General features: G+C 46.6%; 1 protein-coding gene across 1 annotated transcript; it reads left to right on the top strand.

The window, feature by feature from the left end:
- The first annotated feature begins 9,338 nt into the window (after nucleotides 1-9,338).
- cd248a (CD248 molecule, endosialin a) lies at nucleotides 9,339-13,558 on the top strand. Its single transcript, XM_020043598.3, has 2 exons — nucleotides 9,339-9,418; nucleotides 9,699-13,558. The coding sequence occupies exon 2, from the start codon at nucleotides 9,993-9,995 to the stop codon at nucleotides 11,925-11,927; it is 1,935 nt and encodes a 644-aa protein (XP_019899157.2). The 5' UTR covers nucleotides 9,339-9,418; nucleotides 9,699-9,992; the 3' UTR covers nucleotides 11,928-13,558.
- Nucleotides 13,559-15,738: the final 2,180 nt, after the last annotated feature.

The following is a 15,738-nucleotide window of genomic DNA, read 5'->3' as shown; positions in this document are numbered from 1 at the left end:
CTGGGGGGGTCTAGAAGTTTATTTCAGAGTGGGTCTGGATGGGTATGATGAATTGTGTATATGTATGCGTGTGTGTGTGTGTGTGTTTAGTGCTTCTGCTAACTGGTGTGTTTGCCTCTGTGTGTCAGTTTGTTAGCAGTAAAGTTATTTCCTACAGCGTAGTGATGCAGACAGATGGACAGAGGTTGTAAGATCATTCGAACGCACTCTGAGTTTGCCTCCGCGACCCAACTCTGTGCACGCTGCCCCCATTACCGACAAATCACACGCAGAACAATGTGCACATCTGCGTTGTTCAGTCTGAGCTCCTGGGTTCAGCTGCCTGCGTGACATCCACAGCCCGAAGGTTTAGACCCGCCCAGCTAGAGGGATGTCAAGTGCATCCGTGCTCTCACCTTGGCAGCGGACCACAGTGAAACCTCCGCTCAGTCACGGCGGCGTGGGCTACGGTTTGTGTTCCTAAACTTAAATTCTGCATATTGAACCTAACCCCCCCCCCGTGGTACTGCATATATTATTATCGTTCCTGCAGGCGCGTGTGTGTTACTGCTTCCAGAGCCAGTTAAAGCAGTTGGCGGAATCAAACGTACTACATATGAATGTCCTTTCAGTCGAGCCACACTGTTGAGAGCCGAGCCAAGGTGTTGTCAAACCCCCAAATGATATTTACTTCATGTGTGATCTGGGGGAAGAAGGGGTCAAGTGTCTCTGTCTAACGTGTAGGGGGTTTGGAGTTGGCTTCACTGCGATTGTATAAGCCTTGCAGAAAGCATTTCACCCCATCACCACATCCTGGAAATCAGATTCTAATGAATTCAGACGTCAATTAAATTAAAACCTGGATCCTGCTACAGCAGGCATAAATCTGCTTTTGGTGGACACTGAATAGTAAATGAACTCCTAGCGGAGTGAGAGGGATATCAGTAAAGCCCCATAGTTTCATGTTTATATTCTACAGATTGTATTAGTCTTGGTCGTTCTTTTAGGCTTGTAACCTTGACAGTAAAGAGTGAGCTGATCTTTCAATTCTCTGTAAAGTAACCAAAAAGCAATGGACTGTGGAAACCGGAGGTAGGTGGGAGAGTGCTTTCATAATTCAAGGTCGCTTGATTAAAGCAAACATCTCAAAAATACTGTATGTTAGTGGGTCTGTTTTTGTCATGTAGAGAAGAAACAGAGCACACACTCACGTTCCTCTGACACAAGGCCTATACCACAGAATTTTCTGTCAATTTCTTTTGTTACAATGCGTTGTTCTTCAATAAAAAATTACAGCCTGGCTAATCAGTTTTCCCTTTGTTGTATTTATGAATTCACTTATAAAATAATCATCTAAATGATTACATTTATCCCGGCCCGATTCTCTTCATTAATTCCCTTTGTCGTTCCTTACTCCAGACCTCACCGGTTGAGGAGACATTTCAAGACAGGTTAACTACTTGTTGTCTGTCAGAGAAACGTTTATGAAATTCCTTGTTGTCTTTTTTTGTGAACACGTGAAACAGATATGGAACAAAAAAACAACCCCTGGACGTGTCACTTTGGTAGCCTTCACTGAACCCTCAGCAGCATCGTCAACGTTTTTGTTCAGAGATTTTTGGAGCATCAGAAAGAGATGCGTATCACAGTGCCTGTGCTATTCCTAAAGAATTAATGTAACTGCAAGATAAAAAAAAATCATGTCTCCTGCTTTATCGAACGCCTGTGCAAGTTGGGTCAGGTGAGGTCAACACGAAACGTGATATCCAAGTTCTTCCTCCTCTGTTGTACTTGAGGTTAAATTAAAACTTCTCTCCTAATTTTCTTCTGACTGTTCCAGAGCCCCCCTGCCTCTCTGTCAGTCGTCTTGAGAAGTCAGGTTGAAATGAACCACCGCAACAAAGGGTATATTCTTTAGGGAATATAAATAATCCCACTTCTCTGTACTGGGACTTCATCCTAATCTCTACAAGCTCCCCTTGTTCCGATGTTGTTTAAATGTACTCAGCTTCTCTCTTGCCTCTTCTCCGCTTGTGTTCAACAGTGTCGGCTCTAAAGCCGGTTGGTCAGGCCTGACAGTGACAGCTTGTGTGGTGATAGAACTCAAGATGGGTTTCTTTGAGCAGATGTAAACCTACAGAAACATGTTGGTCAGCAAAAAGTTGGTCTTGTGAACATTTCTTTCTGATGTCAAGTGGACAACTGTGCTCCGATACAATAGGAAAGATGGATCGGGATTTATAAGTCTTGGCACATTTCCAAAGTTTAGTAAATGCATACAGCTTCCAGGCATTAAATGGAGTGGGGGGGGGGGGGTGTCCAGGGCAGAGCGAGATTAGACTGCAATGCTGGGAACCCACTTACTTGATTAATGATATCAATCTTATCTTGGCATGAGAACACCACAATTTTTTTATGGAAAGATTTGGTGATTTTTGGCAATTTTAAGGCAATCATCAAGACATAAATAATGTTAATGTCTTTTTCGGGGATTGTTTATAGATGAGGGCCCTGGGGCAAAATTACCTTTTATCTATCATGAATTGGTTATAATGTGAATTGGCAGAAAATGTCATATATCGCGAAGAACAAATAACCTTCATCCTTCAACTACTGGCACAAACCCTCCACTCCTTGAAGAAGTTGAGTAACTAAGTCCCCTCATTAAAAACGTGCACGTTCCTAGAAAAGTACCCTGTGGTACCCCTAGACCTGTCTGCAGCTGTTCTGCCTCCTCTTGTAGTGTTCTCTACGTGCTATAGAACGCTGAGGAAACCAAGGGGTAACTTCCCTAAACATTTCATAAACACGTCTTATTGGTCAAAGTGGAGCACTCCAAAACCATTTGGGTCGTCAGAAGATGGTAGACAAGGGGCAGCAGAGAGGGGGGATATTATTTACCTCGGTCCAAATGTTTGTTTTCAATCACAAGCCAGTGTGCCAATCATACTGACCCAGGGGGGAGTGCATGTGACCCTCCTGAACTGATACTTGGTCACATTCCCTCTAAGCAAACAGAAAACCTAATGAGAGCCAGGTTTGAGTGAATAGACTTCTGCCTGATGAGATGGCCTGGCATGTTACAGATTACAGATACTGTAGCTAAGATGCATGTCTGCCCACGTCTGCACTCCGTGGGGATGTTAATCCTCTGCTGAGTGTTTGTTTTTGCGGTAATGAAATGGAGTGTCGATGATGGCATGAACGGATATCTGTTTATGCAGCTGCATCTAGGTTCAACCATACAAGGTTAGGACAAGCGGGGATTTTATATCACATGACTCTCTTTTTGCAACGGATTTGAACACGGCCCAGCTTCCGCATTGGGTATGGCTGGGAGTGAAAGGTAGCCGGACAGAAATATTGCCACCCTAGTGAAATGCAAATACAGTTATAATGTATTTCATCAAAGCTACTCGACCGAAAACATAGTGTTAACTGTTTTACTGTGATTCTGTTCTTTTGGATAGAAAACAAATCAGTACCCCCAAACCACATGTTTTCAGTGCTAACTCTTTCGAGTCTAGCAACATGTATGGAAACCGAGTGTGTGGAAGGTTGTCTTAATCTGGTGTCATTCAACATCTTTCCCCCTCGCGTTGCCATGACGATTCCGTTGTTTTGGTGGAGTTCCATTAACCTTTAAGGGGCGAGTTCCGTAATTCCCACTGTTGAACTGAATTCCTTGTTTCCCGTTTCATAATGCAACAATTTGATTTGTCACTGAGAATGTAAATGTAAATCTGGCCTCCTAGATCAGCTTTTGTGTGACATTTTGAATGGAATTTGACATTTTTGAATGGTCTTATACATGGTGGAAATTGGTGACTTAAACTGGGCTTTGAAGATGGATTGAGCAGAATCCAAGCATCAGGCAAAACTCTTTAGAGTCTCCACACACACACACACACACACACACACAGACACAACCAAAAACCATCCATCATCCTGCTCCAGACATTACTCTGTCTGTTCCTGAACTGAGGCAGACGTGACTCATTGTTTCTGTGTGTAGAACAATAAATACCAAACTATAGCTTGGGACCCCTTGGATTTCCCAAAGGGTCCAAGACCCATGAATGGGAACTACTCCCGCTACTAGGAATGACTAGTTAATCCTTCTGGGACCGTGAAGCAAATGTTCTTGTGTGCGATTATCATTGTTATTACTTTAGTACGTTTCTATGCTCTGGTACGTTCAGATAGAAATATGCGGTCTTAAGCAATCATGCCTCTCTCGGACATGTAGAATTAGGAATCATGTCGGCTCTTATCTCTATTTTGAACTTTCTATTGGACTTTAACCGGGCCCTGTGTTTGAGTCGTTCCTCATCCACCGTGAGCCGTAACCTGTCGCAGAGAATTGCAGTTCTTGAAGCCAACCTGGCCGACAGAGTGTTGACAGAGGGCTGTTTCGACGTGATCACCGCCTTCTTAAAGCAGCATGAGCAGTGTGGAGGGTTTTATACAGACGTCTAGTTATGATGCAGCTGAGCTCTTTCTTCTTCCTGTACTGCCAACAGCGGCCTGGATCATGCTGTTCTTTTACGCAGCACAAGCACAAGTCTAGGTGCATTTAGGTGCGTTGTCCGATCTGATCGAGCTCACGGAACAGCATGACAGTCTGAGACAACCTGACCATTATGTAAAGTAATCAAGTAGCTATAGCAACTGCAAAAGGCTGTGAGAAAATGTCACTGCTGTAGTGCTGCAACAAATAAAACATTTGGTGTGATGAAAGGCATGACACAAGGTCACTGGTGCATACTGTACACTGCCATTCAGAGATTATGGTAAGTTTATTTATGTCGTAGTTTAAATAAACTTACCAGAATTCAACCTCATGGCATTTTTGTTTGAGCTAGTAGTCTGTACTAGCTAATGTTTGCTACAGTTTTGTAAACAAAGCCGGTTACCAGATACGGCCACCCCATAGACTGATTCATACCCGCGGCAGCTGCTTATAAAGTAAGAATTTGCAGCGATAACCATTACTACAATGCACGTTTTGGCAAAAGAAAATTCTGGAGAACATACGGAGACCTATATCAATACACTGTGTCCTTTCCATTTAGGAAAACAGAATGTATCATATATTTGCGAACGCTACATGAGGTTGCCCCGTTCACTTTCGTTTTAGCCCAGAGAGAAACTGCAGGAAGAGTCGAAAACGTTCAGAACTAAAATCATTTTGAAAGAAATGTCTCTGTTAACTAGGATCATGCTAGATATTCTGTAAATAGGCCCCAGGTTAAAAAATAACCAACTTTTCTTTTAACTTGTTGTCAAAGCATTTTCTGTGGGTTAGTGTCATTAAAAGTTAGTGACTATAACAACAAAAAACAGGGTTGACTAACTGACTAAATGACAATTAGCATCTGTAGCCGATAGCTCTTTCTCTGTTCTCACAACAAGACGGGCTTCTCTGAGAACTGCAGTGTAATACAATCAAATGTAAGATCACAATCTGCTGTTCTGATATGTGAGGACTTATATAGCTAGCTAGATGTAATACCTGTTTTTTGTACCTTACTGTGGGATGGCACAGGAGCTTGACAGCTACAATACCCATTGGCTGCAGACCTACACTAAAACAACAATCAAGATCAAACGTTGTTGCAATCAAACATTGGTTGACAATAGCTAGCAATGTGTGTTGGTCAGACATTAAGTACAGGCATACTGTTCTCCCATTGTAATTATTAGGGAACCCAACATTGCTTTGCCAGTATTTGGCAGCATCAATTATTTATTTATTTAGGATTTTTTTAACCGCGTATTTAGAAACTCTGTAGTTGTTGCTAAAATCATGACATCATCTCTGAACCCGTAGGTCTTCATCCACCTTTGCCATCAGATTTATTGTTAGGTTGGACACTGTTGATGACTGCCCGTGTTGTCAGAAACATTTACAGATTACGGCAGTCTACTGCAACCAACAAAAAAAGCTGTATTGTTTCCACACTACCTTGGATGGCTAAATCTTACTAAATACGTCTAAAAGCTGAATCCAGCACTGTACCATCCTGGGTTTGTACGTGTTCACAGCACCACAGACACACACACACACGACCATGAGAATGTCTCTGTTTGGTCAGGTGAGAACTTTGCCGTTAGTCGCGTACAACAGTCTTCACCATCTCCGTGCTGTCTTGCGTACCTGGTTGTGTCCTCACACTCCCTAGGGGACACAGAGACTGTGGCCGGGATGGTGAAGGATTGGCACAGGCTCTGGCTGTGATGACCTGAGTTCATTTACAAGTCACCACAACTGTATGAGCGTGTCTTCACTGCTGTTTCCCACACGCTTGTAGGAAGGAAAACATTGCAACATCAGATTGTTCAGGGAGTTCTTGAGAAAGTAAATCGGTATCGTTGGCATTTTTCATTTAAATACATTGCCAATATAGCTGAGATTATTATATGCTAACATCGGGATAAAACATACAAGATTTGAGCCAGAAGTACTCAGGACTAGGCAGTTTTAAATTGCCCAAAGAGTTAATCATAATTGCATTTCCCCCACTACACTAACGTTGGGGAAAGCCAGCTGATGAATGCCATGTCTGGATCTAGGGGAAACATCCCCCTGAAGCAATGGCTTTGCGAAATGACATAATTGTGCTGTAAATCATTTGGAGCTAAGTTTAAATACTTCAGCAAATGCCCTTACGTGATATCTGGAGGATTACGCTCACAGTACACTGCTGTAGCCATGTAAAGGATTGGCAAACACCGCAGGCCAAGAGAGTAATACGTTTTTTAAACTGACTGGTAAACAACAGACTACGGTTTCTCCGCTGCTGGGCCTATCAACGTCTCTGTGTGCATGATGGTCTCAAACATCGAACAGGAATACTTTTTTTGTCTTTCATTTGAACCAAAGGTATTTTATGGCCAATGTATGTAAGGGCACTTAGCGTACAGACAACGCTTCCTTTTTACGACAAGGCTGCCTGTGACCTCTGACCCGGAGCAGCTTGCCGGGTAACCCTATGATATCCTGGCATAATGTAAGAGCCCTGTACTTGGGCAGCTTGTTAGCTAATGCCTGCTCCACGTAGCAGTGAAGGGAGCAGTCAACTTACAGAATGAGCACAAAGACAATCAAGTGTATTCATATACACACAGGCGTGTTCACACACACACAATACCAGTATCAGTTTGCAGGCCGTAGCTTTTAAACTTTCTCACGCAATCTGTGTCTGTTACTTTCAACACTCAGACTTTCCTTATCTGCTAAATGTTATGTTTCTTTCGTATTGAAATGACAGTACATTTCAGTAAGTTAAATAAATTAGTGTTTGGGCAAGGGTGCCTGTGTCCATTCGCTCTTCTGAAAGACAGGGCGATTTTCTCAGCATGTCACGAGGATGTCACAGTGCCAGACTGAACGCTTAAATTGTTTGCTTCAGACTCAGCTCGAGGCTTCTAATTAGCTGGTGGCTTTTTTGATTAATTCCTTGACAATTGTGAAAGGATAAGAAGAGGTGTGTCTTCGGGTCCATGGAGGGACCACAGGAGCCGTGGTTGGCATGCCTGTTTGCTCCCCCGTTGGGAGCAGTTACAGAGGAGTCGGCGTGTGTGAGTGAGTTAAAGGAGGAGACCAGTCATCATTAGACACCATTTTAACCTCCAAACACTTTGCTGCCATAAAACCGAGCTGTGCCGAGGTTCTGCGGGTTTTACGGCTGTCACCGCCGGTAACAAATGGACCCGGATCCCTGTTTGGCTGAGGTTTCACTACACCGCTGCTCAATCTGTCGACACGTGTTAGGAGACACGACTCAACCCACTCCTAAAGTACGCTTCACCAACCCCATTTCCTTGACTATGGCTTACAGGTGTGTGTGTGTGTGTGGGTGGGGTTCAAAAAGGTAGGTGCTGGTGCCCGACACCCCTGTGCCAACCTCTGACCTACCCCCAAACCACACCTTACCCCTACCCATCAAGCTAGGTGAACAGTCGGAAAGGAAACCAAGGGGCCGTGTGTGTGTCTTGTGAGCGTGTGTTTGTGCATGCTGATTTGTGTGTTTTATAGCCCATTCGATCAGTGAAATGTTCCCCGGCTTCCTTTATTCTAAAAGGTTATGAGATTGTCCGTGCCATTTTCGGAACAGACAGAAGGCAGGGGGATTCCTAACGAGCTCACGATCCTGCTGCTTCCTCGCCTCTGCTAGCCAACCCAGCCACACCCCCCATTCGCCCCAAAGCCCTGAAACACCCACTTTTAGAAACACCATCTCCATTTAATTGAATTCCTGCCTTGTTTTCATAGCCGAACGTGGAGGCCCTTTGCTGTGCCCGCGCTACTTTCACTGCTTCCCTTTCCCCTACATGCCCTCACGTAGGCTTTGTTATTATTAAGGCAGGTGGGATGATTGTAGACACCATAGTTATGTACACACGTGTGCATTTATACATATTTATATATTGCATATATTGAAGGTACAGCCTCGAGCAAGAAATACAACCCAGATACCAGCATGAGCCGAGTCGGCCTCTTCTTTCTTGCTCCAGGCTTTAGCATCATTGCCGGTTCAGAGTCTTATGAGGGAAAGGTATTTTAGTTGGATTCTACGTGTTGCGCTGGTAAAGGATGGTGAGGATTAAAGAGCAGAGTGCTGCGGTGCTTACGAAGTGTATCACATGTGGGTAGACGCGCACACAACCTTGAGGGTCTCTACAAACATTGTCTGAATCAACAATCCCAGTTGACATTAAACCCGGAAAGTATTGAACCCATCTGTTGGATTAAGAAGAAGAACAAATGTATCAACAGCGGCAAGAGTGAAAAAGATTCAGTCAAAAAAGTTCTTCAGCCACGGACTGGAAGGAGACCAGGGGCAGCAAATGGAGAGATGACTGTTTGGAACATTGATAGATCTAGATTCTCTTTCTCCCTGCCCACTGAATAACTGAAGAAAACAAATCAATTTTTAACGCATCATATCTGAATTTGCCTTGTAGCCCTTTTGGGGATGGTGTGTGTGTGTGTGTGTGTGTGTGTGTGCATTGGTGGAGGGTGAGAGAAAGGGGTGGGGGGGGGGGGGGGGGTAAATGGCTAGGTCCCAAGCTATTTCCATAAACAGACTTATGAAAACCATACGATATACTCCGAGCATAAAACACAGTGCACCTCCCCCAAGCCCCCCCAGGACTCTCACAGGCAGCTCTCACTCACACACACACACACACACACACACACACACACACACACACACACACACACACTGAGACTCCCCCGCCTCTTCCAAAAAGATACACTTCTTTTTACCATTCCCTCCCTTTCCCTTGCTCCATCCCCTATCACCCCTCCCTCTCCCTCTCCGAAATCTAGAGACCGTCTGCGAGCACTCAGCCCCAGCACAGAACTCTGTTAGCAGGCGAGAGTCAGGACGTTGGAGAGACACAAGCAAAGCGGGAAAAGTTTGGAGAGGTATGAGACGAAAGTTTGGATGAGAAGGAAAGACCAATAAAAACGGTTTATTTGAAGACTGAATACTCTGAGAAGGGGTTAAAAAGAGGAGCAAGAGACAGAGAGAGCGAGAGAGACGGAGAGGGTCTGGGAAAGTCGACTAACCATGGGCTCTCTAGTGAACGGGATAAATGTTGTAGTTCTCTCATTGCTGGGTCTATTCTGCTATACCTCCACTGTAAGGGGCCAGGAGAGGGATGCTCTGTGCAATGACAAAGGCTGCTTTATGGTTTATTTCCAGCGCAAGACCTTCCTGGACTCCTGGAGGAGTTGCAAGGAAAAGGGAGGCAACCTGGCCACCGTCAAACTCCGTGAGGAGGCGGACACCATCGCAGCTCTCTTCTCCGGCTTGGAGCTACGGGGCTCCAGGACAAAGGTCCAGGTGTGGATTGGTCTCCAGAGACAGCCTCGGCAGTGTACAGCCTCTCGCCCACTTCGTGGCTTCTCCTGGACCACCGGTGACCAGGATACCCAGTACACCAACTGGCTCACGGAGGACTCGCCCAGCACTTGTTCGGCACCGCGGTGTGTGGTCATGAATTATGGCACGGCCGCGCATGAGCAGCACAACAATTTTAAATGGCTGGACGGCTCTTGCTCAGTGCCGGTGGATGGCTATTTGTGCCGCTACACCTTCAAGGGCATGTGCCCAGCCGTTGAAAACGAAGGTGCCGGCAACGCCCTTTACAGTACCCCGTTCGGCCTTCTCAGCACACTCCTGACGCACGTGCCCTTTGGGTCCATGGCCGCCATACCCTGCCCAGGGGGCACCAAGGACGAGCAGTCAGTTCTGTGCATGCTGAAGGATGATGGAACCGTGGGCTGGTCCCGGGACGCGCCCCTCTGCTCCGACGCCCCCGGGACGAGTTGGTGCAATCGGGGGAACGGAGGATGTGAGCATTTCTGCCAGAAGGTCGGGGAGCAATCCTACTGCGAGTGCTCTGAAGGCTTCCAGCTCGACGACGACGGACAGACGTGCACGGCGGCCGACGTCTGCCGCGGGGCCCCGTGCGAGTTCGAATGCCTGCCCCTTTCAGACGGCTATCGCTGTGCCTGCCCTGAAGGCTACATGCTGGCCCCGGACATGCGCGGCTGCCTGGACGTCGACGAGTGCCTCCAGAGCCCTTGCGAGCAGCTGTGCGTCAATGCGCCGGGAACCTTTGAGTGCCGCTGCCGCCAGGGTTATCGGACGGACGAGGAGGGCGAGTGCGAGGATGTGGACGAGTGCATGGAGGACCCCTGCGAGCACGCCTGCGAGAACACGCCCGGCTCCCACGTCTGCCACTGTCACCTGGGATACTCCCTGGTGCCCGAGGATCCCTCTCGTTGCCAGGACACGGACGAGTGTCAGATCCCTGGGACGTGTCAGCAGATGTGTGTGAACTACGAGGGCGGCTTTGATTGTTACTGCGAGGTGGGCTTCAAGCTGCTCTCTGACCACTTCTCCTGCAGGGAAATTGGGGAAGGCGAGGAGGACTCGCACACAGCGGCCACAACCTCTTACCCCTGGGTGACCCAGCACCCAGGCCCCATCTGGGAATCCCAGGATCCCATGTACCACTGGACCCCCGAGCAGACTAACATTGATTGGACCACAGAGGAGGAAGAGTCACTGGACTGGCTCACAGAGGACCCCAGGCTGGCGAGGGACATTTGGGGCACCAGCAAACCTCAGGAGGATCCAGCCCTCAGCCACAACAGATTCTTGAATCCCCCAACAGAAGAGCCAGAGGAGGAAGAGTCAAAAGAGATAGAGTCAACAGCGGGTTGGGAAACCATTCATTGGAATGCCCCAGCTAAGGTCAAGCCAGAGTTCAAACCCACCCCCTCTCTCAGTAGCCCCGCCCCCCACACATCCCCTGTCTCAGCTCCCACGCCTAACTGGTATTACGTGGAGGAGGCGGAAGAGGAATATGAAGCCACTACCAGTCCCTCAGTCCTCCCCACCTCCACCATCTCAGAAGGGGCGACGATTTGGATGGGGTCTAGTCCCACCCCCACCAGCCAGGACCAAGGACTAGCAACAAAGCAAGGCATCTCTGCAGCCAGCTTTGATGTTGCAGCTAATGAGAATGACAGTGCATCAGTGACAGCCCCACAAGTGCTGGACCGAAACCGGGCTGAGAACCAGAACCATCACACCCCCTCCCTACCTCCTCCCGCGGCTTCCCAAACCACTGTTTCCCATGAGCGGGGTGTGGTCGATGAGGAGGTGAAGAAGGAGCGGGAGCCACCTGAGGAGAACGGGAGCGGCCAAAAGCAGGGCAACAGCAACTGGCTGCTCGTGGGCCTCCTTGTGCCCATATGCATCATCGTCGTGGTGATGGTGGCTTTGGGCATTGTTTACTGTACCCGCTGCGCCGCCATGCAGCGCAATAAGACCGCCACTGACTGCTACCACTGGATATCCGGGGCGCATGACAAGCAAGGGGCGCCCAATCCCAACAAGGGGATGCAGTCACATGTTTAGGCGGATGAATCCGGAAATACCTAAATGGATTGTTTTCTAAATTAGAGGAGAGGATGTGGCGAAGGACTTGTCAGCGGAGGGTTGTTGTACTGGTACTGCCCCCCCCCCTTCTTCCTGTTGGGAATCTGTTGTCGTGCTATGAACCTTTGAACACTTGAATGTTTTCTGCGGAATATCTGTTGAAAGAGAAGAAACAGGAGGCAATAGAAAAAAAACACACAAAAAAAAAAACACTGATTCTTTTCTTGGGTTGCTTCGTTGCTTACACTGATCCCACAGCATGATACATGTTTGCTATATGATTGCACTATAGGGTCATAATAGAAACCATTAGTTGTATATATGGAGGCTTCATATAACTTAATTTGAGCCATTTGCATCAGGAAAATAATCCCGAAGCAATCGGAAATACAAATTATTATGAGGATTTATGAGAAAAACACATTTGTAGAGGTTGATACATTTCCACTTAAGGGAAATCAAATGTGACATTTTCTTAAGCTGAAACTTTACAATCCTTTTAAAACCATGAATAGACCTGCACTACAACTTCGCTTTTGCAACAACATGATGATCAAATTAATATACGGCATCTGTACAGTTAATATATCCCCAGGGCCGTCTGCAAACTAAACCCAAAGAATAGTACTGTAACTTATAGCCTTTTTCTAGTCTGGGGGAACTCTGTGTGTCTGCGCCTTTTAACCAACGCTCAGGTTTTAATGCCAAATTGAGCTCATTTCCCAAAATGAGGCATTGCAAATGACTGTTTCTGTGGCATGACATGCAGCTGTTGTTTTACCTCAGAAGATGGTGAATGAAGGCTTTTGTGTTTTAGGCCCCAAAAAGGACTGAAAGCATTTCAGCAGTTAAACGAAATTATACAAGCATGACTGTCAGGATGCTATTATTATGTTGTAAAAAAAAATTCAAACTTTTTCTTAGGTATCCAAACAGATGAATTCACACCACAGATCAAATAATGGCATACGCGTGTATATATGTTTGTGTAACTATTTTTATATTTAAAAGTATAAATTGTAGCAATGAAGCTTTTAGAAAAATGTTAGGGTTCGGATTCCTCGCTCAATGAAGCGCCTTTTGTTTAATGCACACCGCACAAGACTCTGTAATTCAATGGAATGTCTGTCTGATGGGTATGATTCCTTCCATTCAACTCCAGTTAGCTCCCCTGGTCCTGTCACCCACACATGTGGCCTATGGGTTAGAGTGCAAAGATCTGTTTCTATTACGGACAAAAAGGGCTGCAAGTGTGTGTGTGTGTGTGTGTGTGGGGGGGGGGGGGGGGGGGGGGTGACTAGCGTTTGACCTTGTTTGTGAACAAGTGAACTTTTCATTGCTCCCTTGGACTGCCTGATAACACTCACCAACACACAATGCTTCCCGTTCTCACAGGCTCGCTCTTAACATTCTATGGGCTTCAATAACGACAACGACTTCAGCTGCGGCGCCCTTTCAGGTAACGGCTTGCACATCCAAAAAAAAAAGGGCAGGCAAATCAATTGTGTACCTTCTGACCTGAGGGACTGTGGAATGACGGTTGCGTTTTTTTACTTGTTACGTTTTATGTAATTGTTAATTAAAATGTCATGATAAGGGCTTGCACTGATGTTTATTATCTCGTGTTTGAATGTTTTATGGTCCTGAGGAGAGGGAGGAGGGTGTGTGGACAAGGGAATACCGTAACTCTGCCACAAAAACATTTGGAATCAGTCCTACAAAGCCATAGAGGGGGTGGGACATTATTTGTAAAAACGACATACACACCCTTCCCCAACAGTTGTATGCTGTTGTTTCTTTTTCCGGTCCAGTGCCCTTGGGGTGGGAAAATACAGTTAACATAACCTTAGGTGTAATCAGGCATCACCAGTTGGCCGTAACCAACCTGCAAAATGTTTCGTCCGTATGTCTGCGCAGCTTATAGCATGTTAATGGAACGTGTCGTTCCCGAACCGGACAGGGGGCCCCAGTGTGGAGTTCTCAGGGGGGGTCTGTTGATCCTGAGCCTGGTCGCCCCTCTGAACGCCTGCTAAATGGCGTGCCGCTTTTTCAACCGCCGGAGCCTAGCTAATACCGCCGGCCGTAGAGATCACAGAGATGTGTCATTTTGCCGATCACTGAGATACCTGTGTGCCACTGCCTGCCAGAGGATCTATGTGTACCGTTTTCTTTTGGTTTTATTATGATCCCCATTAGCTGATGCCATGGCGACGGCTATTTTTACCGGAGTCTGCGTGTAACAGAAAAAAGGCTCTTCTGTGCCGCTGGTTTCAGAGACTCATTTGAGGCGCCGACTTCCTCCCTGTTCCACAGACAGACTGCTATGAAAGGGCCACTCTGCAAAGTGACTGCTCATTGGCTTCTCTGGGAGCCCACGTTCGGCCAATTGAACGCAGCGGGTGGCGGTGTTGTGATGCGAGTTGCTAAGGGGGCGATGACATGAGCATCGCCAGAAGATGTCTAGTCAGCCACTCCAGCTCAAGCAGCTGGTTACCCGATAACGGCGTTGTCTACATCGACACGCTCCTGTCATTAACCGCCGGTCGTGGACATCATCGACAGCTTCATACATTCAACGTGCTCCTGCCTACCTGAGCGCGTCGGCCATCGCCGAAAGTTTGGGGAGTATCAGGAAAATAACGGTGTGCTGGAGCTCGGCTGAATGTTTTAATAGAGCCTGTCAGGGGAAACTGAAAGGAAATATTTGCACAGAAGGTCCAAAAAGTATTTGAAATCGGATGGAAGGGCTATTGTCCTAGTCTAGACACTTGCCCCGGTGCCAATGTCCGTGGTACCCCCAAGCCTTAGGCACAGAGAGAATAGGAGCTCCCATTCATGCTCTGTTAATGCTCTGGCCTTGAGTTATTGAAATGTGAAGCTCTTTTGGTTTTTTTAGACGGAGAGAGAACCTGTAGCACCAGTTTTCCTCATTATCCATTCCTTGGTTTTAAAGATGTCCAAATGGTTTTAAAGAAAGTCCAAAATGCATCGAGCAGAGAACAAAGAAAGACAGGTGCCAAATTCAGTAGGTCTGTCAGTCAGTGTGTCTGTTTTTTTCATAAACACATTGTTAAAAATTAAAGCCAGCAATTTGAATCCATCCACCAAATATAGTACCGTGCAACTTCAGTGACCAAACTGTTCCTTTTCTCAAATCACACACACGCTGAAAGCCCTATATTTGATTTATGTTTTAGAGTTACACAACAAAATTTTCTTAGGTCAGGGCGGGTTTTCCTATAGTTTTAATATATTCTGAACAAATTTAAGCAAGTGGATAGGATTAAATGTATCAAATGTTAATAGGAGAGGCAGGCCCAGTCAAATCAATGACACAACCATTCAAATCATACCACTTCTATGCATTAAGTCCTATGTGATAGACAAAATCTGATCGGATGTGTATTGAGAAACTGAGCCCAGGACCCAGCTCCATTCTGTAACTCATTGCCAGATGATCATCCCCTGGTCATTCTCACTTCCTGAACCAGATCCAGACAGTGTAACTGAACCTGCCTTCCCATTTCCTTTCCAGCCTGGAGGATTACGTCGCTCGCCTGGCTATGAGTCTCTGCTTGGCTTGAATGCAGCAGAGATAGTCTTAACCCCCTCGTCCTCCCCCGTCCTCCCCTGTCCTCCCTCTTCAGATATCTAACAGAGGATCTGACTCCATGACTCACAGCAGTGCCTGCAATGCTTTTCGTGTTGTAAGCCAGCTCCATCGCCGACGTCTCGGTTAGGGTTAAGCACACGGGGCAAAGCAATTTGAAAACTCGGTGAACATTGATGG

The sequence above is a fragment of the Esox lucius genome, chromosome 24 (genome assembly GCF_011004845.1).
Source record: "Esox lucius isolate fEsoLuc1 chromosome 24, fEsoLuc1.pri, whole genome shotgun sequence".
NCBI lineage: Eukaryota > Metazoa > Chordata > Actinopteri > Esociformes > Esocidae > Esox > Esox lucius.
Note: the sequence above shows the minus strand (reverse complement) of the source record. Positions and strands in the feature narration are given on the sequence as shown.

Excerpts from the sequence above, each read along its gene's own strand:
- cd248a (XM_020043598.3), top strand. The coding sequence starts at position 9,993 with ATGAATTATGGCACGGCCGCGCATGAGCAGCACAACAATTTTAAATGG.